At 42.0% G+C, this 22726-nt stretch overlaps 2 protein-coding genes across 2 annotated transcripts; one reads left to right on the top strand and one right to left on the bottom strand.

The window, feature by feature from the left end:
- Positions 1–1300: 1300 nt before the first annotated feature.
- On the bottom strand, positions 1301–5722 carry apex2 (APEX nuclease (apurinic/apyrimidinic endonuclease) 2). The gene is made up of 6 exons (XM_063882152.1): positions 5519–5722; positions 5335–5418; positions 4387–4567; positions 3325–3468; positions 2924–2993; positions 1301–2533 (listed from the first exon to the last, which is right to left on the bottom strand). The coding sequence occupies exons 1-6, from the start codon at positions 5631–5633 to the stop codon at positions 1427–1429; spliced, it is 1701 nt and encodes a 566-aa protein (XP_063738222.1). The 5' UTR covers positions 5634–5722; the 3' UTR covers positions 1301–1426.
- Positions 5723–6917: 1195 nt separating this feature from the next.
- zgc:162200 (uncharacterized protein LOC558638 homolog) lies at positions 6918–22402 on the top strand. Its single transcript, XM_063881974.1, has 10 exons — positions 6918–7139; positions 8682–9011; positions 10957–11169; positions 11344–11496; positions 12696–13205; positions 14553–15392; positions 16185–16364; positions 17137–17288; positions 18285–18645; positions 20197–22402. Exons 2-10 carry the CDS (start codon positions 8763–8765, stop codon positions 20200–20202), a joined length of 2664 nt encoding a protein of 887 aa, XP_063738044.1. The 5' UTR covers positions 6918–7139; positions 8682–8762; the 3' UTR covers positions 20203–22402.
- The last annotated feature ends 324 nt before the right edge of the window (positions 22403–22726 follow it).

Consider the following 22726-nt stretch of genomic DNA (forward strand, 5'->3'; position numbering starts at 1 on the left):
CTGAAACTGACAAATCAAAAAATGACAAATAGAAATAGACTTCTTTCTGGCCATGTGCCCCTGGGAACACGTGTGCAAGAACTCCAACCATATCTCTTCATAGGCACACATACTTTATAACTGTTAAGCTGTTATTTTGTGTCCCTTTGTTGTCTTTTCCCCCCATTTCATATTAATTATGTCCCCTTGCATCTCTTTGTAGTTGTTTCAGCCTGTTTTTAGTCTTTTGGTGTCTCCTTCTAGTGGTTCATTGTTTATATAGTCATTTTGAGTCTCTTCCTGTCCGCTAAGATACGGTTTGAATGCCATTTGTAGGTGAATGCCAATGGTTGACCTGTGTCTTTGCCCAGTAGGCCAGCTCAGTAATCCATCTATGATACTGGCCTACATACTTCTTATTCGTCCTTATGTGACCGCTTGCCTATTCAATCCTGCGTTAGAATCTTTTTCTTGTTGCTGCTTTAACTTCTGATTTCCTTACAGGAATCAATACAGGTTTATCTTATCTAATATCACCTATTCTTATCATACATCACATTTCAGTGATTGTAATGTGGCTCTGCAGCTGGTGATGTCAGCCTAATGAGTTTCTGTGGAAAGTTACTTTTCATTTCTTCTCTGAACTGCATTTTTGTCCACCATGTCTACCATTATTGCCATCTACTGGCTACAAAGGAAAGACACTGATGTTAATTAGATAAATGTCCACCAATAGTTACCAGATGTGGTGTTAGTAAATATTAAATATGTCTAAACAACTAACACCTCAGACCCTCGGAATTAATATGATGCACAGCTCCTTAAAGGGGCCGAATTATGCTAATGTACAGGTTTCATATCAGTATGTAGTGTTTCTACTGGGACATGTCTCCATGCTTTAATGTTCAAAAAGCTCTTTATGTTTCTCATACTGCCTGAGCTGCAGCACCTCTTTTCACCCTCTGTCTGAAACCAGAGCCCAGTCTGCTCTGATTGGTTAGCTGACCGGCTCTGTTGTGATTGGTCAACCGCTTAGAGATGTCCCGCCCCTTAGCCTATCACGTACAATGTGGGCTAAGGGGTCCAACGGTGGCGTTTTCTGTCATACTCGATTCATCTGTCAATCACGCTTATTTTTCAAGGATCTTTTAGACCGTTAACTATCAGGAGATTATGGGAAATACATTTTCAAATCTTTAATTTGCTTTATTTGTTCAAGCAATAGCAAAAAAATCTAAGATATTAAATATTAAATGATATAAGCCGGAGAAATATTGCGAGAAGAAGCTGGAACCAGATTTTATTTACAATGTAATAATAGGAAAAAAGCAACCTTTTAATACTATTATAATAACAAGACATACAAACAGCAATTAAAATGTGTGAAATGATGAGACATTTGTGTAGTAACTAGCTAGGAAAAACACCTGTCCGCACAGTCAACATGTTACTTCCCCTTTTCGACCCACGCAAAGAAATTACACCGAGCGTCTGGGTTGGAGGCGTGTCCCTGAGGACGGGCGCACACAAAGAACTGTTTTCCGAAGTTCGGCCCCTCCTTCTTCACAGTACGCAGCACACAGGGTTCCCCGTGGACTTTACAGGAGGGAGGTGGAGGCGGCCCGTGAAGCACTGACTTCCAGAACACCAACGAAGCCCCTTTCTTTGGCGCTGGGGTTAAATGTTTTAGTTTAATCTGTTTGTCACTCTCCACTGTGGTGCAGAGCTGCGGTGAACCATCATCGAGGAGCTCAGGGACAGGTTCGCCGCTTGGGGCTGAGGAAACATCTTTGCTGGTTGTGCACGCCTTTTGGGAGTTTTGCGAAGAGGTATCTTCGTCAGAGACAAATGTTTTTTTTTCAGGGGCTTCAGTAGAGGGAGCAGCCGTTGGGAGTTTGGGTTTGAAGAAGGAGAGGAGGCTGCCCTGTGGCTTTGGACAAGTCTTAGTCTTTTTCCCCTTTGGGACAACCGAGTCTGATGTTAATAACCGTTTTTTACCAGAGGCGTTTCCAGCTCCGAATGGGTTTAAGTTCTCCCTCCTTTCCTCCTCTTCTTGAGATCCCGGCAAAGCCTCCCTGTGCTCAGACTGAATTGATTTTTGGTCCACTTTAACAAAGAAGCGGGATAGCTTCTGCTGCTTTCCTGCAAACTCTGGCAGGTAGCATGTACAGAAGGGGGGAGTTTTGGAGCTGGGCAGTAGGGCGCAGCTCAGCTTCCCCCACACAGGGCAGTGGTCCGACCCCTCCACCTCCGGCATGATGTCCGCTGCCAAAAACTGCTCCTTGGCGAGCTGGCAGTTGGCGAATATGTAGTCGATGCGCGTGCCGTAGTTGGTTTGCCGTGCTCCAGTCATGGTGGACCAGCATGTGAAGGCGCTGGTGCGGGTGGGGTGGAAATAGCGAAATGTATCCACAAATTTCCCCCCGTGGACGGGATCTGAAGAAGTTACCTCAAATTCTTCGTTGGTTTGCTCCTCATTCGTTTCCTCTGTTGGTCTGCCACTATGCAAGAAGCCATTCAGCCATTTCCTCCCAGGGTTTTCACCAAAGTCCTCCTAAATAATGACAAATGTAGAGTTGTATTGTTAGAAATCCTGATGAAATAAAGACCACCACATGCTTCGTTGCTGCGATAGATAACACCCCTCGGAAGCGTTGAACAGCTGAGCAGTAGACACTGAAACTTGTTCTGCTTTCGTGCAGATGACACACATGAAATATGAGATTGAAAGCTGCCGGTCGGGGGGATTGTTTTACATTGGATCAGCTGTTTAGGGTTTCAGCTGTTTAGTTTTTCAGCTGTTTTAGTCAGAAATAAGCTAATCTAACTGCTGGCTGCAACTTCATATGCAGACATGAGATTGGACTCCCGGCAAGATATTGAAAAATCACATTTCACAAGAGACGAGCAAAACCTTGATATGAATGTATTCCAATGTACTTACAATGTCGCTTGGGTCACAGTGGTCTATTTGCCGGTGAGATGTGTTTACGTCTCCTAAAACAATAACGTGGCTGAAAAATAGAACAGAAAAACCATTAGTTTGGAAGATTTAAAGAACAGAGAGGATATGAGAGTAGGTTGCAAACACTTGATACACATCCACAATAAGTCAGAAATGAACTAAATACTTTTTATTTGACCAAATTGTAAATTCCCTTAAGTTTGTATTTGCTAATGACATGAAAAATGTATGAAAATGAACATCAAGATACATCCGTGCTGCTCAAACTCAAATGTGCAACAGGCTTAAACTGGTAAAAGCTCGCAAATACATAAACAGAACTGTAATTTTATATTTATGTAAAGATTGAAACTTTATTTTCATTCTGTGAAAACTCTCACCTGCCATCTTTCAGTATAGTTTCAGCCCGACTCTGAAGCAGTTTGTAGAACTGCAGCTTGAACTGCTTTCGCTCCGGCTTCTCAGGGTCGGCCCGCGGACAGTACACGTTGATCACAGTTACAGTTTGCTCTTTGTCCTGACACCTGTGGGGAGAAAGATAGTCGAAAAGAGGCAAGGGAACAATATTTTAAGTTTACATTTAAAAAATCTCCTTGTGGTCTTTCTCAACGATTACAACGATTTTTAATTCTTGTGTTCAGGCTTCTACATCCTGGACCCGTCTCTAATTTTTTATCCTGGATCAATGTCCTTAAAGGGATTCAGCCTCTCCTTGTCTCTCTATCAATTTATCTTATGGATAGTCAACATATTATTATATCATGTTAGTCTGTCCTGTTAGAGTAATCACTTCTTAATTGATATCGATGAGGTTTTCTTCCATTTCAAGGTTTCAAGGTTTCAAGGCTTTATTGGTCATATGCACAGCATATACAACGTATATGTTGGCAATGAAAATCTTATGTCGCGTGCTCCTCCAACAACTCAACATACATGCCAATAAGATAAATAAAATAGTGCAAAAAGAGAGAAGAATATTTACAATAACAACAATAAAGATTTAAGGATGTGAAATATATACATATGTGGAATACATTGAAAGTATTTAAACACTTTACACTGTTGAATGAGGAGGTATGGGCAGATGCATATATTATGTATAGCAGATGTATATGGCAGATATGTATAATATATAGATATGTGTACTATAAACAGATATGTATGGCAGATGTGTATAATATATATATGTATGTGTCCATATTTCCCTCCATACATGTTGTTTTGGGTTTTGTCTTTCTAGTCTAAAGCAAGGGTAGAAAAGGAAAGAGGCTATCACATGCACAACAGATTATAATGCTTCCAGGGACTTTGACTCGGAAATCTGACTTCTATCAAAGATTGTGAGGGCTATTCCACGTAATGCAAGTACATTACCAGAGAAAAAACAAACAAATACAGCACGTAAAACATGTGGAAAGAAAGTCTGGATATATTTCTCTTACATGATTCTGTGCTGTGTGATAACGGCTCGTCCTTCATTGTCCAGCAGCTGAAGTTCCTCGCTGCTGAACTCAGACTGGTCTCCATAACATCCAACAGCCCCTTCGTGGTGGGTCAACAGACCGGTGAGACCCTCTTCAGCAGCACATGGAGTGGCACTGTCTTTACAGTAAGTGGCAACTCCTGTGCACGTGAGGAATGGGAGGTTAATTAGATTGTACAGTTATAGGAGTGTATCTGCAGAGCCTATAAAGCATGTGTGACAACAGGCCGCAGCATTAACGGACTCCAGTGTGGATTTAGTGACAAGTTAATTATAGCATTTTTTACTCTAGAGTATTGTGGGTTTGTTTTTTTTTTCCCGGGCAGGGGTGGAAGTAGTATTTAGATCCTTTAATAAAATACAAGTTCTAGTACCACACTATAAAAATACTTTGTTACAAGTATTAGTGTTGGAGAGGTTACTTAAGTAAACGTAAGTATAATCAGCAAATGTTATTGAAATATTTAAAGCAATGGTACCCCAAAAAAATCCCCAAAAACATAACAAATATTCAAAATAGACTAGAAGGTTAGAGAATGGCCATCATGTTTATTGATCACATGGTTATATAATGAATTATTTGTCTCTCGATTAGCCAAATAATCGACTTTGCTGTTTTTGTATTAACTGTTGGTTTGTAAATCTAATAACAAAACATCCTACTTTATAAACTGCTGTGTTTTAATGCATAAATCTTCATTTGTAAAGTGACTACAGCTGTAAAATGAATGTAGTATAGTAAAGAGGGTAATTTGTATACTCAATTTTGCACACAATTAAAATACTTGATATGCACTTATCCACTTTCCACTATCGAGATCGGTTGAATAAAATATAACATAAAAGAAAAAACTGTACCATAACAATTCAAAGACATAAAATCTATGTATAATACAATGTTATGAACCTGAATAGCCGCTGCGTCCTCGACTGAAGCTGAAATAAGAGTTGTAACCGTCAACAATGCCAGTTCTTTCATCAAGCAGGTCTCCTGTGGGGGAAACATTAAGGGGTTACACTTTATTTACTTTCACAACAGACTTCACGTCCACATGACAGCCTCTCCGCGTTTCCAAACTAACACCACTTACTTGTCACTTTTGTCTCTTGAACACAGATTATATCCGCGTCCAGTGAATCAAGAGCCTTTTTAATGCCTCCTCTGAAAGTCCTTATGCCATTTATGTTCCAGGTAACGATCTTCATTCTGTAAATCAATAAATAAATCTACCGTTTTTTTTTTGACAGACCGCATGCATGTACAACGGAATTGAGCTGCAGCCAAACTCACATACAGGAAGTAGAACGGAAGTTAAAAAAAGTATGACCGGAAGTGTATTTTTTTAAGTACTTCTCTTATAAAAAAAAAAGTCTTACACAAATGTCGCTTCTTTGAATTGTCCCCATTATTTATTGCTTTTCTAATTGACATTGAGCAAAATCTAAAACAACTATTTTTTTACCAATCTATAACACCGTATTTCCTGGATTTCCTGTCATTTCTGTGTTCTGTTCATAAAGCCCTCAGTTTTGAATTCATGTAATGAACTCTGATGTTTATGTGCATTTTTCCTGATTTGTTAGTTGTAAACAGTTTATTTTATTGTATATACTGTATTTGCACTATTCAATGTTATTGACTAAAAAAATAAGAGCCTTAGGTTTGTAAAAGACTCTTGATTGTTAAAGTTAAAAGTTAAATTAATATTGATGTTTTTGTTGTATTTAATATTTGTAATATTTACCTCTGAATAGACAACAACGGCTTTACCTACACAAATACAAATGTAATTCAAATTCAAGCTACAGTGTAGTAATGGCAATGGACAGCTTAAGTACCAGGCTCTGACCCCATGTCCTCCAACAGTGCAACATAATATATATAAGACATAAAACAAATACAATATAAAAAAAAAACGCAAGAAGAAACACAGTAAAAATAAAAAAGAGCAAGAGAATGTTACAACTGATTAATGTGCAATAATTGAGTGTGTTTAATGTGTCTGAATTTTCTATGAAATACAGAACATAAAGACATTTTGGTGACATTGCATTGCGCGGTTGCTAAGCTAGAGGGGGTAAAAGTGCTTTCATGATTTCGGCGCGCATTTGACACCCAGACCTTACCAGGAAGAGCGCCGGCAGTTGAAGCCAATTTTATGAATGGGTCGTAGTGGCCAAACGGTGGTACTACAACCTTCGTGATGTCATTTTGGCACAGGAAGATTTTTCCCTATTGATTTACATTGGGAAAGAGACGTCTGTATTACAGCGTATCATTTTTTATCTTAAGCTAAATTAAATCCACAAAACGAACACTTATATAGCTGTTATTAAAATCGTTAGGGTGTAACAGTTGTAGAATGCGCTAAAAGCTGAATCCAGAGTTAGCCCGCGGGGTTTAAGGGAAAAACTCCACTGCGCATGCTCAGTAAACGGATGATCCGGGTACTTTCTGAATCTACAGTCGCTCCACTTTGAGCTTCGTGCACCACTGAGGGACTCTCATAGGAATGAACGGAGTCCCTCCTCCAGTTGTCTTTATACATCCATGCCTGAAACCAGAGAGCCGGTGGGAGGAAGAGAAGCGGCTGTTGTATCCCTGGCTACTATCGGTTTTAGCAACCGTTACCGCTGTCATTTCCCCTAGGAAGTAAACAGGGGACGTTTATTCTCAACTGACGTGCTCCATCTTTGAAGGAAACCCAGAGGGTGAGTAGCTAGTTTGTGCTAATGGTCGCAGTTTAAGCGGTAGCTAATTAGCTCCTTTGACAGGACAAGACTGACGTTACCACCGGAGATCAACCCTTTGAGCCGTGGAAACATATGTTATATCTTAAATTCCGTTAAACCTGTGGGAATAAACGAACTAAATAAAATCGAGAAGCTAGCTTTCTAAATGCTTCAATACGACGTTACTAGCTAGTAACTGTTAGCATTGTGTTGTAGTTAACCAGGCTATTACTACACTTGCTAGCTGGCCGTGTCCTGTTCAGAGTCCGTATTGGGTCACTGTCAGAATAGTATTCATCGTCTAATAAGCATACTTTGAAATCAGAGAGGATTTATTTATTGGAGAGTATTGACTCCCTTTTTTCAACCTCAGTTGGGGTTGAGGGAAACAGATGCTTATGTGATGCATCATTTGGCATCAGTCGGGTGTGTGTGGTGTTTCCATCTTCGGTCAAAGGAGAGGACACGAGGAGGAGATGGGGGATGTCCGCCCCACCCCAGTCAATGAGGGTGGTCAAAGTTAATCCATAATGTTTCCAATCACTGTTACTTTGTGGAAGACATTAATACGACACTTTAACCAGCTGTCATAACCTTGTAGCTAACACTAGGTTAGCTATCAGCTGATTCTGTAAAGATGTAACGTTGCTGATGTTGCATCCCAGGAATCACCAGTGACGGTGTTGAAATACCATGGGTTTATCAGCACCTGTTTAACAAGCAAAAAAGCAGCAATATCATAGTTTTTAGTCCAGATTGTTAGTTATATCGGCTTACTACAGATTTACCAACTTCAGTCATTTATTACTTGGATTTGGGATCATTTGGCTTTGTGTTTCCCATTCATTCATAACCCCGAAGACCACCACACACTACAGGATGTAACACCATGGTAGTGTAGTAACACTACAATGTGCTATATATAATGCCAAGTATTTACTCATGCTATAACTATGCTTCTCTAATGCTCAGACTGGTTGTAAGAGGACTGTGCTATGTTTAAAATATACACCTTTTTACACACATGTTGTCACCTATGTTACCTCATTGCTTGTATATGTTCCTATTTTATAATACTGCTACTTCTTTTAAATGTGTTCCTATTTGATTTTGTTTTATGAGCAGGTGAAATCCTATGTATTTAATATGTTAATCTCCTACCTTTTAATTCTGCCTCTGTATCTGCCCTGTCCCTTTGCTATAATACTTTAAATGTCCCTGCTGTGGGACAAGATTCTGAATGTTCTGATTGTGTGCCTGTTTAGGAAGGGGAATTGCAGCAAAATGCTAGTTGTAAATCCTTGTGAGTTATACCTGCTTACTAACAGAAACTGAAGTTATTAATGGCTTTTCGAGCTGAAAGTACACATTTTATGATTCAACCAATCCCAATGAAAATCCTGCCCTATGCAGTTTGCTCAATTTCCGTCACAATGTGATTTATACTAAACCTCCTTCCATTGTTGGCTATTGTTGCAAGTCCTTTTCATAATCACCATCTTTGTGTTTTGCCTTTTGTAGTGTGGAGTAATGAGAGTGGGGGAGAGAAGGAGGCAGGACTCCCAGTAGAACATTGGCAGACAAGTTGAAGGCCAAGCAAAGATGCTGGAGGCGGATGCAGACCCAGCAGGTGCAGCAGTAGAGAGAGGGGAAGCCGAGATGGGGAGCGGAGACTACACGTCTGAGGTGATGCGGCTGAATCTGGAGCTCCAGGAGGCCACGGAGGAGAAGCTCCAGGCAGCGCGCTATGGCCTGGTGGTGCTGGAGGAAAATTCTGCTCTGAAGATGAAACAAAGGCAGCTGGAAGAGGAGCACGAAGCCCTCAAAGGGGAGCTGCAGCAGCTCAGAGAGGTAGGATCACCCAAGGCATCCCAGTTATATTTAGTGAACATTAGGCTGTAAAGACCAACTCCTCCCGCAGTGCAAGTGTTATTTTCTCTCCGAACTACTTCTAAAATAAAAAAGATATTTTCTACGTGTATCTTTCACACAGCCAAAGTAGATTCATTTGATTCCTCATCCCTTTATTGGCCACCCTGTCCTTCTGCCATCACAATAACAGTTCTGTACTAGCTCTGACCTCATGTTATACATACAATGCAGAGCCTTATGATTGCATACTGAGTCAGTTCTGCTCTCGTATGTCCTCTGATGCTGATGTCGTCAGAGGGAGAACACTGTTTATTAATTAGGACAACTCAAACTGCCAATTAGTCAGCACATCCGGTGCCTTTAAAGTATGAATGTTTTTTCTGTTAATCCTAAACTGCCATTGATATTTAACTGCATAGCATTAAGGATTGAATTAGGTTAATGAAGGATATCCAATACAGAAAGACGAGACCAATATGTCAAATCTCAGATTACAATGTAATCCATCTGTTTCACGTATCTATTCAAATTGTATCATATGCGTTGAGTCATTGCACAGTGAAGTGAACTGCTGTAGCTGACAGTACTAGATTCTGTGTTTTAAAGACATTATTAAAATTATGCTTGTGCATGCACTGACATGTGAGGGGTTCATGTTTTACTGATTGTTAAATTTGTCCCGAAAGCACCAGATGGGAAGTGAATGTATTAAGTATTGCTGGAATAGGCTTTTAAATGGGTTAATATAAAAAGGGTAATCGTATCAAATGTAATCCTGTGATGTGGGCAGATGTTCAGTTCTGTAATTGTTCCACGCACCTCTTTTACAGTGAGATGCTTAAAATTGTGCTTACAAGCAATGGAGTATTAAGCAATAGATATGTGCCAGAGAACCACATTAAAACTGGTCCATCCTGATGTTTCATAACTAAATATGAAGCAAAGTTCTTTAAGACTTTAGGGACGCAGTGGTACAGTATTTCAGCTATTTTTATAATCTGCATAAACCTTACGTCTGGGCTGTGTACCTACCCAGGCTTTAGAAGGGTTTTACCAAAGCAGAGCGGACTCGTGTGTTGTGAATTAGCATCATTATATAACCACAGTGATCAGTGGAGCGTGTTTAGTAGCATGTTCTTCTAACACCTATCTGGTGATTCTTTCATATGCAGTCGTTGATGCAAAATGTGTTAAATGTGCTACTGAAAATAACAGGCTTTGGAGAACTGTTATTACAAGCTAAGTGCAATGCTTTCGGATCATCGGCTGGATCCAAATCGAGAGTGGAAGCTGCTATTAAGATCTGAGGTGTCTCGTTACAAAGCCTTAAGAGCCATTTCCTTAATGTAATCAGGTCTAACCGGATGGGTGTCAGGGAAGTGCAGATTTCCTTTTTGTTTAAGATTAGTTTATACGTTTATTTTTCTTTCTGATTTCAGAAGTACAGCATGAATGCAAAAGAGTGGTGCAGGAATGACTTATAAAACCAGGAAATGAGTGTGCTTTTCCCCCTCTTCCTGTTTCCTTGTCTGAGGGACATAATGAGAAATGTCAAGCAGAACACAAATCTCCCTTTAGCTTAGCGGTGGTAACCATTGCCATGTGAATGTGATAGCCTTGTTAGCATTTCACTTCTGGCAATTGCATCTCACTTCAATAATCATTTGTGTTTAACATTTGGAGATAACCCTGATGTACATTATGTGTAAATGTCATAAAGGTTTGTTTACCACAGCTCTTTTTTTCCAAGGTCCAATGGCAAAAACGTATGCTTTTTGTTGAGGGAACCGTTTATATACTTCATCACTGCACCACTCTGTTGTCCTTATGCACGGAAATGTTGATCCTATATGTAACATACTGTAGACCTGACAGATACTGCAGGATTTGTCCTTTCCTAAACCATATATTTGTTTGTGTAAAGGCATTTGCAGATTCTGTGAACAGCCAGAAGCGTGCCGCTGCTGATGGAGAATGTCGGGAGGAGAACTTGATGCAGGAGACGGCCACTATGGAGGCCGCCTTGACAACTCGCATGGATGAAGTCCAGGCAGAGCTCAAACAAGCACGCCTTGCTCTGAGCAATGCTCATGCAGAGATCGATAGACTGGGGGTGGTCTCCACCCAGCTAAAGAAGGTAAAGCCAAATCTAAAGAAGGTGTTGCTAAGCTGTATGCAGCCTGTCCTGTCATGATACATACAATTGAGGATATATTAGCTATGTAGGCTCATTCACAAAGTAAATTGGTAATTTTAATTTCAGTTTGAATGTTGGCTTTGCACTGATTTGACCGTGAGTTGTGTTCGACAGGAGTGTGAGTGTCTGGACGCCGAAAAAGGTCATCAGAGGGACGAGATGAAGGAATACAAAGTACGTGAGCACCGCCAGTTGCAGGACAATAGCGAGCTAGAAGAAGAGAACATCTCTCTGCAAAAACAGGTGTCCGTGCTCAAGGAGAACCAGGTCAGTTGTCTTTCATTTATCATTCAAGCTACAACTTTACCAGTTACAAATGTATCACACTGCCCGTAACTGTAAGGATGGATTGATGAAAATAAAATGAATTGGAATAAAAAAAACAAAAACTGTAGATATCCAGAAAGTTGATATTAAAAGTATCTGTTGAAATATTCAATGCATGCTATACTTTGTGTTTGTCAGGTTCTTGTTGGTGGTTGTTAACACATAATCATGGTTCATTGGTGCAGAACACTTCATGACAGCAAATCTGCCTTGGCTGCAACTAATGCATAACCTCCGTCACATGTTTGTTGACATAACTTTACGATCTGGCTAATGTTGTCTAGACTTCACCGACCAGTCGAAGGAGGGTGAATGTTAATATGTGGCTGCCTCCCTTAACAGCCAGCGTACATATTTCACTGGAGTAGCACTATGTAATCCAGGCTCCTACCTGCATACCTTCCACATGCATTTAACATTTTCTGACGTCTTAAAACCTTTCGAAATGTACTCCGCATGCTCAAAATCCTTTTTATATTATGTAGTTCTGTTGCTTGCATTCTAGAGGGGTTGAGGTAACTGTTTCTGTACGCAGATGTACCTTCTCCGTGTTTATTACTTCTCTGCCAAGACAAACTGTCCATGACTCGTTCTAAGTGAAGCCAAGGCCTGTTATTTTGGGCAACGTCAAGCCTTCCCTCTGCAGCCTCCTGTCAGGGTAATTTAAGGGTTTCATGTAGAACGACAAAGAAGGGATTCCAAGTACTCTCATCCACACAGCAGCAGGTTTAATAGAACATGGTGACATGGTGAAAAATAGACCTGTATCGTCCAGCCAAGCCGGTAGAGGTGTTTAACACTATTGTACTGAATGCAGTGATGGGTATATTTGCATGTTTGGGTTCAAATCGCAGTAAGCACAAATACGCTTTGAATAAAGTATTGTGGAACTGCAGAACAACGTTGGTCAACTTACTGTATTCTACACACTTAAAAAACATTATTTTTGTTACAAACCTTCCTAAAAATAGACAACTTAATATATTTTTTAAGGACAATAAGCATTATGAGATAAATACGATAAATTCCTCCTACACCGGTCAAAATAATTAGATTTAATTCAAACGTTTTTCAAATTGTGCAGCCCTAGTTAGAATGTGCATCCATCAAACAACATAAAAAGACTGTTCACATTTCAGGTGGAGTTCGAATCGATAAAGCTTGAGATGACCCAGAAGAACGAGGAGCAAGAGGAGCTGCGAGCTCAGATGGAGGAGGCAGAGCGGCTGAGGGAGATCTCAGAGAGGCAGCTGGATGAGGCCTTGGAAGCCCTGAAGGAGGAGAGGGAGCAGAAGAACTGTCTGCGGCGGGAGCTCTCCGCCCTGTCCCTCAACCCCTTTGATTCTGTGGGGAACCTGGAGCTCCACCTTGATCAGCTGGATGACAGCCAGGAGGAGGGCCAGGGCGGAGAGGGGGGAGGCGAGGGAGAGGATCAGGACAGCGGCATTAACAATGGTCCTGGTTCTGCTCCCAATTCTGCTCACCCTCCTCACTCGGGGGGCTCCAAAAGTAACGGCCATATCCGGCGCTACTCCACTCCTCGCAACAGCGACGTGTTCCTGCGCGCTCCGGCCTCGGGGCTGGTGTCCGACCTGCTGAGTGAGCTACACTTTTCAGACAGTCAGAAACTGAAGCAGCAACTCCTGCAGGTAGGACAACACGTCTCACTCTTTAAAATGTATTAATACGATACAATAATACTGCTATCGTCAGATCATGTCCCAACTTTTACTTGCTTAAAAGCATCTCCATCTGCAAGGACACATGCATACATTTAACATAATAATACAATCACAGAAAACAATATGTTCAAGACTCACATGATGTGATGTAACTCTATTTGATTACAGGATTGACTGGTGCATAAAATAAATGCTCCAGTCTAACCTTATTCAATTGTGAGACTGTATCTCCGGTTACAAGTCGTTTTCAGAACAGGTTTTAATGGTTTATAATTTGCCACAAGAGATATAGTTGCAGGATTTACTTGTTAACTATTTAAAACTAGAGGAAATACAATGCCAAACGTTTGCCCTGTGCCCACATAGCTTTGTTTTTCTTGGCTTAAAGGTGCTGGAGAGGGCGTCCTCCGAGTGTTTCATCAAAAAACACTCGCAGCTCTTTTTTTCGTCACCTCGCTTTGATAAATGGTAGCGCTCGGAGCGACTGCACACAGCATAGCCTTTATGCTACTGCGAACACTATGCATGCACAAACAGGAAACAATGTATACTGTATATAAGTTCCTCTGAAATTGACAGAACTGCTTCTTTGTTTAACATGAAAGTGTCTGTTCTCATCAGGCTGAGCAGTGAGGTTGTCATGCAGGTTGGTTTGTGTGTCTTGTGACGTGGATGTGTGCTTCCTGCTTGAAACCACATCCCCTGTATGTCTGTTATGGAGTGAGCCGTTCTTCAAACACCACCTGGCACCTCCTCCATCCTCTACCTCACCCAGCAATTCAGTCCCCCCATCTGATACAGTCATGCCTCACAAACAGGGGTACTCAATAAAATTAAGAATGTCTTGAGCTGTCATTCCTCTGAAGGAAATATATTATTCATGATGCACTTAAAATTGGGGGCTGGGTTTGAAGGCTTCTGCCCACCAGATGTTGGGTGTGGAGCTGAAGGGGGTCAGCCGCTGCGTACATAAATAATGGATTAAGAGTAAGGGTGGAGGGGTAAGACATTTTTAGTGTTCTTTTGTTTTATGGAATCAAGTCAACTATCAATATTGGTATAATGGCATGTATTAAAACTAAAAGGGATGATTATTTTACTCATGACAGCAGCAATTCAAGCAAATTCAAGATTCAAGGGCTTTTTGGTCGGGTCTACAGCTTATTATTTAAACAGTAAAAATAAAACAATAATAAGGCAAAGTTGGAGAGAGGCTTGAGACATGTCTGCCATTCACGCCGGCGTTGTGAATACCAAGACAGATATGTTTCTATGTCTTTTTATGAAAATCTTTTTTGTGTTTGATGTATCCAGGCAGAACGAGACAAGTCCAATCTGGCCAGCAAGGTGGAGGAGCTGCAGCTGCAGCTGGTGATGTCCAAACAGGCTCTCAGTCAGCAAGCGGACAAAGTGGGATCTCTCACTCAGCAGCTGGAGGAGGTGCAAAGCAGCCAGCGGCCCAAGGGGGAGGACGGCGGTGAAGAGGAGAAAGAAAACGGAGACGATGCAGTGTTTGATTATGAGGTGGACACCAAGAGCAAGGAGGTGCTGGAGGCCCGCATGCGCTCAGCCAGCGAGGACCTCCTGAAGCTGCGAGATGAACTGTCTCTGGCGGAAACGCGCTACAACACCCTGGAGAATCGATACAAGCAGGAGAAGGACCGCTGGAGGGCCGAGGCCCAGGACCTCGCCGACAAGATCCGCCAGTGCATCAAGTCCAGCAAGCAGGACCAGGACCGCATCAGTGAGCTGGAGAAGGAGATCGGAGCCACGCGGAAAGTGGCCATCGATTCAGAGGGGCACCTGAGCGTCGCCCAGGAAGAGCTGCTGGCTTTCTCCGAGGAGCTGTCCAACCTCTACCACCACATCTGCGTGTGCAACAACCTGACACCCAAACGAGTCACGCTGGATTACTACCGGGAGGCACGGAGAGCTCACTACATCTACCCCCCGCACGGCACCCAGAAGAAGCCGCGAGCGAACGACATGTTCAACTCCAAAGCCTCAGCGCTGCAGTTCATGGGGGAGGTGGACAGCGCGGGAACCAGCACAGAGTCTCCCACATGTCCTGGATCCCCCACCTTGGATTTCAGGGACCCTTCAAATGTCTGCAACTTGGTAGCGGTCATCCGTTGCCAGATCAAACACCTCCGGGTAAGAAGCACTGACAATCACATACAGAGTGACAGATATGTTGTTGAATTTAGATTAAACTTTAGAACTGAAAACTGAAACCATTGGAAATCTTTCATGCTTGTTTGATCACTTAAAGTCAGACTTTTGTTCTGTATGAAGGCCTTTCCTTCATCACATATTTCTTTCCTAACCTAATGCTCAGCTCAGACGTAATTGAGTAGCTCGGTTTGAATGTATTGGATTACAAGGGTCAAAGAGGAGTTGTGCCTGCCTCTAGAGAGAAAATACTTGTCTGGAGCACAGACAAGTGTGCTCTTCTATTTCTTTAATGACCAAATATTGATTCAACATGTCCATAATAGTATTTGTTACGACATCTTGATGATTTTCTTCCATTTCAAACAGATTCTTTGTTTTGGGCCATTGTTGATAATGCCAGAATCACTTCAGAATTCCTCAGAAAGTTTCACTGCGGGGAAATGTACAGTGTTACAGAAAAAGTGAAGAGAAGAAAGAGCACACATTAGTAATAAAATAAAGACAAATAAGTAGTCAAGTCAAAATCGGGAGAGCGAGGGGTCGGTGCGTGTGCATGCGCCACTGTCTTGAAGCGAGTACACAACCATGATGAGAAATAAGTAGCAGCTATTTAAGAGAAACTAAGTGGCGTAAATCAAATTTAAAGTGACTAAAATAAAAATAAATGTGATATTTGATATACAGTCTATGCTCCCATGCTGTCTGACGCAAACGTTTACCCTAGGAATAAGATTTTAGTTTCTAATAAAAACTGTGCTTGTGTTTCCTCAGGTGGCAGTGGACCTGTGTCGTCAGAGGGGCGCGATGCCGTACTCTGGGTTCAGCGACAGCGGGGAGTCGGAGCGGGACGCTGAGAGCCTCATGGAGGAAGTACTGAAGCTAAAGTCTCTCCTCAGCACCAAGAGAGAGCAGATCGCGACCCTCAGGACCGTCCTGAAGGCCAACAAACAGGTCGGTCTCAGCTAGCACTCGCTACACTACAATGCTCACTTAAAACCTTCTTGCACTATTTTAAAACCATTTCAGTCTAGTAACAGGACTCAAGGTTTTTGCTCTGAATCAACTTGTCAGGGGGACCTTCCCTAAAATGTGATCTATAAAGTGCTGCAGGAATGAGTCCTGAAACCAGGAAAGTAACAGGTTTTCTCTAGAAGGCACACAGACTGACAAAAGCAGTATGGTTGACATATGTTAGTGTTTGTCTAGACACTACCCTGCTCTCTCAGAGGTCTGCACCTTTAGTTCAGTGTGATGCTGCACTTCTGTGAGGTTGAACTCCCCCCCCCTTCCTGTTGCTCAAGTGATGCGTGACCTGCTGCTGTTTTCCTTTAACTGACTCTCGCTTGTCATGCACCCAAACACTAATCTGTCGGCCTCTGTTGAAGTACAGTGATTCACCTTCTCTATGTTAGTCCCCTGTTTGTTTTTCTAAAGGTTGTCCCTAAGTAAATAGGGCTGCACAATTTGGAAAAAATAAATAATTGTGAGAGGCTTTAACAAATATTTAGCTTCCTCAAATCTGAATATAGCACTAGTCCACATTGCGATTTCAATTGCATTTTGAGGAATTGTGCAGCCCTAGAAGTAACCACCGGTTATAATTAACTAGGAAATGTTTGAAAAACCCATAAAATGTGAACGCACGTGAATATGCATTTAAAGACCCCCCCACTGGAAGTACAATGATGTGGCTGCAGTAACATGTTACTTTCTTGTCCTGCAGACTGCAGAGTTGGCCCTGTCCAATCTGAAAACGAAGTACGAGACGGAGAAGAGCATGGTGTCAGAGACCATGATGAAACTGCGCAACGAGCTCAAAGCCTTGAAAGAGGACGCTGCCACCTTCTCTTCTCTGCGAGTCATGTTTGCCAGTCGGTAAGTTGTTGTTTTTTGTATATTTAAGTGTTATATTTGAGAGAAAACACCTGCATTAAGTTTGCTCTGAAACGGTACATTTTTGATTGCTTCCAAATGTATTTGAGCTGAAACATGGTCATCAGTTCTAATGTTCTGATGCTTGCTTCTTTGCTGGTGTTGTTCATGCTTAGTAATGATGCTCTTGCAGTGGCACAGTTTCTGCTGCCACTCGTGTAATAAGCTTACCATGCTTATTACGTCTGTGGAAAATCCACTAGTTCACGTGAAGATTATCAGCCACATGCTCTGCCCTGTGCCGATGGGGGAGGAGGAGAGGACAGATTTGTCCCATCAAGCCAGATCAGCTGAGGGAAGGAGTTTAATGTTGGTGCGAGAAGACAATAAATGGCGTGGGAAGGTGCATGGTTAAAATTAAATACCACAACAGAGAACTAACCTCTTCAGAGAACTAACCTCTTCAGAGAATACGTTGGCATGAACCAGTTTGGTGTGTTTTGTATTGTGAGCGATCTAATGGTTTTTTCTATGCTCTTGGACAGAAGGCACGTCATTAATTAGACGCATTACCTGTCCGAGGCTCTCCAGTTGTGAGCTGGAATATGATTATCTTTAAGAAGGATGGAGAACAGTGTGGTTAAGGAAAGCTACAGGCTGAAGATGACTGCTCTAAGGGGCCTCTTGTTTATAGTAAGGGTGTGTGCTGCCGTCTGTGGACAGCTGTGGGTACTGCATCTAAACAGCATTACTAGAACTCTTACTCCAGTCAAACATAACTTTTTTTTAAATTGTTGTTGACTTCCTATTGACCCATTATTTTTCCCTTCAGATTATATGTGATAAATCCTATTGTCTGGTCACAGCTGGTGTTTAAAGTAATGGTCTGCCACACTATAAGTGATGTCTAACATGTGTTGTGCATCTCTGGCTTTGTGCATTAACCGGTTTTTGCCTGCCTGTGCATGCTGCATCTCCTCCCTGTGTGTAACCTCTCAGGTGTGACCAGTACGTCACCCAGCTGGATGAGATGCAGAGGCAGCTGGCGGCGGCCGAGGACGAGAAGAGGACCCTGAACTCCCTGCTGCGTATGGCCATTCAGCAGAAGCTGGCTCTCACTCAGCGTCTGGAGGACCTGGAGGCCCCTCTGTCTCCTCACAGCCTCAACAGCAGTCCCCGTCGCTCCCGGGCCAAAGAGCTGGCCACCAAGTCGGGTCGGGCGCCACGAAGCCCCAAAAGCAGTCCTGCTCGCCCCCCGCTGAGGAGCAGCCCCCGGGCTAGCCCTGTTCTCGGCAGCAGCGTTTCTGCCCTGGCCACGCACCACCTGCGAGGATTAACCAGGAGCCTCCACACCAGCCCTGTAAGCACCGCTCTCTCTCTTTGTCCCGACACAAGCAGCCGCTCTCGTAAAGGCAAGGCTCTCCCACGGGACGCCACCTTCATTAGGAGTCATAGCGTCAGCGATGTTTCTAACACAGAGTTGAGTTCTGACTACTCCCCGTCACGTAAAAGCTCCATCAGTTCTGTGCAGAGCGAAATAATGGTAACAAAAGGAAGTAATTCAAGAAAAGGTCATTCAGGGAGGAGAGGTTCGGTCCCCGTACGTCAGGACACCTTCATCACAACTCGTGTTGTGCCCACCTCTTCCCCCCGAAGGAAGACCCCCCTGTATTCTTCATCCATAGATTCTCTAACCTCTTCTAAAGCCTTGTGTGTGTATCCTAACACATCTAATGCATGGGGTGAAAGTAAACAAAAGCCTGATCTCAAACCAAACTCGGATACTTCCGTTAGAAGAAAACAGTCGGGTTACAGGTCTAATTCGGTCCAGGCAGCAGCTGCCAACACATCTCAGTCAGACACGGTCAGATCCCCCGCTGTTCACGAGCCAGCCGGTAAAACCAGGATGAGCGGGATCTGCAGAGAGTCCAGGCGTAGATTAGCTTCCTCCACAAGCAGAACCAATGAGGAGTCGCTCAGTTCTGTCAGCAGGAGCTCTGGAAATAAAGTTCAAGGGACGCCTTCCAGGCCCCGCAGCTCGCACTCGAGATCATCTCGCAGGCATTGAGATAAGATATTTATTGATCCCACAGGGAAAATCACACGTTAAATCGGCAACAGGAATAAGATTGAAACACAGGGTAGGACAGGTAAGGGTATCAAATTAATAATAAATAGAGAGTGTAAACCACTCCAACAGAATGAATTCAAACGGTTTACAGAAACGAATAACAAAGAATATCATCAATCTGTTTTGAATCGCTTGTCAGTCCTTGATTAATATCCACCAGATTTCTGATTTATACTAATTGATCTACAGCCATGCATTATGGTATAGAAACATAAGCCATCCTTTATCCTATATGATACAAAATAAGCAATCTGAAACATTTGTGTTTGCACAGATTTTATTCATAGCGACAAACAACTGTCTGCTTTTCTTCATCTCGCTTTAAATGTATAAAGACCCTAATTTGACGATCCTCTGTGATGTCTATATGTGTTGATCTAGGGCTGCACGAATGGAAAATAAATATGATGGCGATATGATTTTCTATTAAAGGGACACTTTTTTAAACATTATTATTAATTAATATATTAAAAATAAACTCATTTTGTGGGCCACTTTTCTGCAGCTCCTCCATGATTTATATAAATTATTTTTTCACATATTTAGCAAATATTGCGCTTACCACAAGGTCTGTTTTTTATTATTTTCTATTCTGAGCAACGTGCATCTGTTAGTCGATAAATACATAGTCGATAATTCCAATACTGCGATTTTTTTATAGAATTTTACTCAATTCTGCAGCCCTCTGTTGATCCATTTCCCCTTTTATAAATCACCCTCATTGTTTTTTTAATTTGAACTAAATATGTTTTCTGTCTCTGTCTCACCCTGTCTCTGTAGCGCTGAAACACTCCTCCCATTACTCCAACCCCCCTCTTCTCCATAAGGACCTCTTCTTCATGTCGATCCCCGGCTCCCTCCTCCTTTCCTGACTCGAGACATCCTGTCCATCCCAGATATGATGCAACATTCCCCAGTCCACCCACCACAACCATGGATTTAAGTTACAAAAAAAAAAAAGTCTCTCATCTGCACTCTTGGTTTCCTCCTCTGCTCGGAGCGGAGAAACCTGCATGCAGCCTGCAGAAGGATGAAGAGTGCCGCTCATTGTGACGTCATTGACTGTGTCTTGTTTCAAGTGGATCCATCCCCCATCTGGTCTTGTTTAGGGCTGTTGTGTGTCGTGGTGAACCATTGACAGTATTTATTCCAGAGACTGTTCCTGTGCAGTACTCACTGTCCCGTAGCCCTTGATTCATTTCAAGGCTGTTCGTCTTTACACTCTTGCCTTTAGTCTGGCGTTCCTGTCCAGGCCCTTCCGCCGTCCTTTAGTGTGTGTAAGCCAGTAGATCCTCGGTGGTAACTCCCAGGTAGTGGTTTTTGTAGAACAATGCAGCCTTATTAAAATACTTGCTCTCCCATAAGTAGTTGCTATCATCTTAAGGTGGCTCCCCTTCTCTTGTGGTGCAGTTACATCCCCTAATAATCCTTTTAAACTCTTTGACTTTTGCCCATGAGCCACACCCTTTAACTAGAGGTCAGTAAACATGCTTTTTCACTGATGGAACTATAACAGCCATAAGATCCCCTACTGAGGTCAAACGGAGAAATCAGTTACATGATTTGGGAGATCTCTAACGCACGTCTCACTTTGCACATTATGCAGACCAAGTGAGGACAGTGCCTGGGTATTTCCTGCCTCATATATACTGCTGTTAGCATCACTTACAATAAGTCATCTGGTTGTGTTTAGTGACACATTTGCAAGCATCCCATTGGCTGTAGCTTCCTGCTTGTTGGGCCATGCACATTTCTCTTGGTTGCATAATCATAGTTCCCATTTTCTCACTCCTTTGAACAACCAAGCAACAATACTCATGTTTTTGTATTCCATCGTTTAATGTCACCATGCTTTGTCCGCTACCAAAGTAAGCATGTTTTAACGCGCTAACATCATCCACAACATAGCTAGTGTTCACCCCCTGTGGCTGCAGTTTGCTCATAGTGCTAGCAGGCTGCTGTTAAGAGTTGCTGCTAGTAGAAGAACTAAATATTAATACTATCCCATAACGTATGAGGTCAAAGAAAGAATAATACATGCATTTATCAAACCAAAATATGTCAAAAAGAGAACATTACATCGCTTTCCACAAGCAAGAGGTCTGAAGAGCAAAGAAAAGACGTGAACAGAAAACATTTAAAGCTCTTCTTTCTGACGATATCCCAAAACAGGTTGCAAATAGAGTAGATTGTTCCAGAGCTGTGACTTGAGGACCGCAGCACACACGTTAACACCGGTACTGTAACAACATCTGTCTCATTGAATGCAGTTTAAATGGGATTGAGACTAATCATGATCCTGAAGAACAAATTTGAAAACAGCTGTTGAACGCAAAATCATCATTTTCTTTTCAGCACAACTGTCCTGTGGTTTAGCAGACGAGGCCACACCCTGCTGATTGGTTTTATTTTCTTAGTGCCTTGGTTTTGATCTTGTCTGTTGTTTCAGACTTCATCACATTTTCTAAATAGAGGCTACTATTCAACACTGTAGTTGTGATTTTGTTTGAAGGATTGTAATTTACTTTTGAGGAAACTCATTAAGCAGTGTTAGCACTGAAAGTGATATCTCATTTTGTTGAAATACTTTCACTTTTTAGCACTCCTATGAACTTGTTAGTATTAACTAGTGATGGCGGTAAAATGAAGAACATAATGTATGAAGAACATTATGGATATCGGGTTGTTTTAAAAAGTGGGAATCTTTTAACATTTTGTCCTATTTCTTCGAAGGTTGTAAATGGATTTCTTGATCTATTTAATTCACTCTGTGCAGTTGTGTGTATAATTTAATTACCGTTGTTGTATAATATTTTAAGCTGTATTTATGTGGTCTGCGTTCTGTGTAAATTGTTCTGAAGGGACGACATGCACACACTCCCCATAACACATTTCATGGTCCTCTACCGTTTATGTGAATGCAATTTCCTTTCCTTGACCTGTGAACCACTTTTGTCATGAAGAATAAAAACAAGCCAACACTGTATGTCGATCGTGATCATTTGGTAGATGGTTTAAACATCAGGCTATGTCATGTATCTAAAAGAATAGTGAAAGTATAGTATTTCAAAAACAAGAACATAAGTCACAGTAAAGCATATCGAAAATATCAGAATAACGAGTAAGTGTTCTGAGAAAAATATTATAGCATGTCAAATACACCCCAAAAGAAAGCTACGAGTGCCCGCACTGTTGATTCTGAAGGCCTCAGGGCAACGCATCCCGACTTAAATATGATTGGTTAAAAAAGCTCCAACATTAACAACCATTACCGGGCGCAGCGTAACAGAGTACAGCTATAAAATGAAGA

Source organism: Eleginops maclovinus, chromosome 1, assembly GCF_036324505.1.
Source record: "Eleginops maclovinus isolate JMC-PN-2008 ecotype Puerto Natales chromosome 1, JC_Emac_rtc_rv5, whole genome shotgun sequence".
Lineage (NCBI taxonomy): Eukaryota > Metazoa > Chordata > Actinopteri > Perciformes > Eleginopidae > Eleginops > Eleginops maclovinus.

Excerpts from the sequence above, each read along its gene's own strand:
- zgc:162200 (XM_063881974.1), top strand. The coding sequence starts at position 8,763 with ATGCTGGAGGCGGATGCAGACCCAGCAGGTGCAGCAGTAGAGAGAGGG. Across the intron at positions 11,170-11,343 it reads TCTCCACCCAGCTAAAGAAG|GAGTGTGAGTGTCTGGACGC; the intron begins GTAAAGCCAAAT and ends TGTGTTCGACAG. Across the intron at positions 16,365-17,136 it reads TCCTGAAGGCCAACAAACAG|ACTGCAGAGTTGGCCCTGTC; the intron begins GTCGGTCTCAGC and ends CTTGTCCTGCAG.
- apex2 (XM_063882152.1), bottom strand. The coding sequence starts at position 5,633 with ATGAAGATCGTTACCTGGAACATAAATGGCATAAGGACTTTCAGAGGA. Across the intron at positions 4,568-5,334 it reads AGGACGCAGCGGCTATTCAG|GAGTTGCCACTTACTGTAAA; the intron begins GTTCATAACATT and ends TCACGTGCACAG. Across the intron at positions 3,469-4,386 it reads ATCACACAGCACAGAATCAT|GTGTCAGGACAAAGAGCAAA; the intron begins GTAAGAGAAATA and ends TTCTCCCCACAG.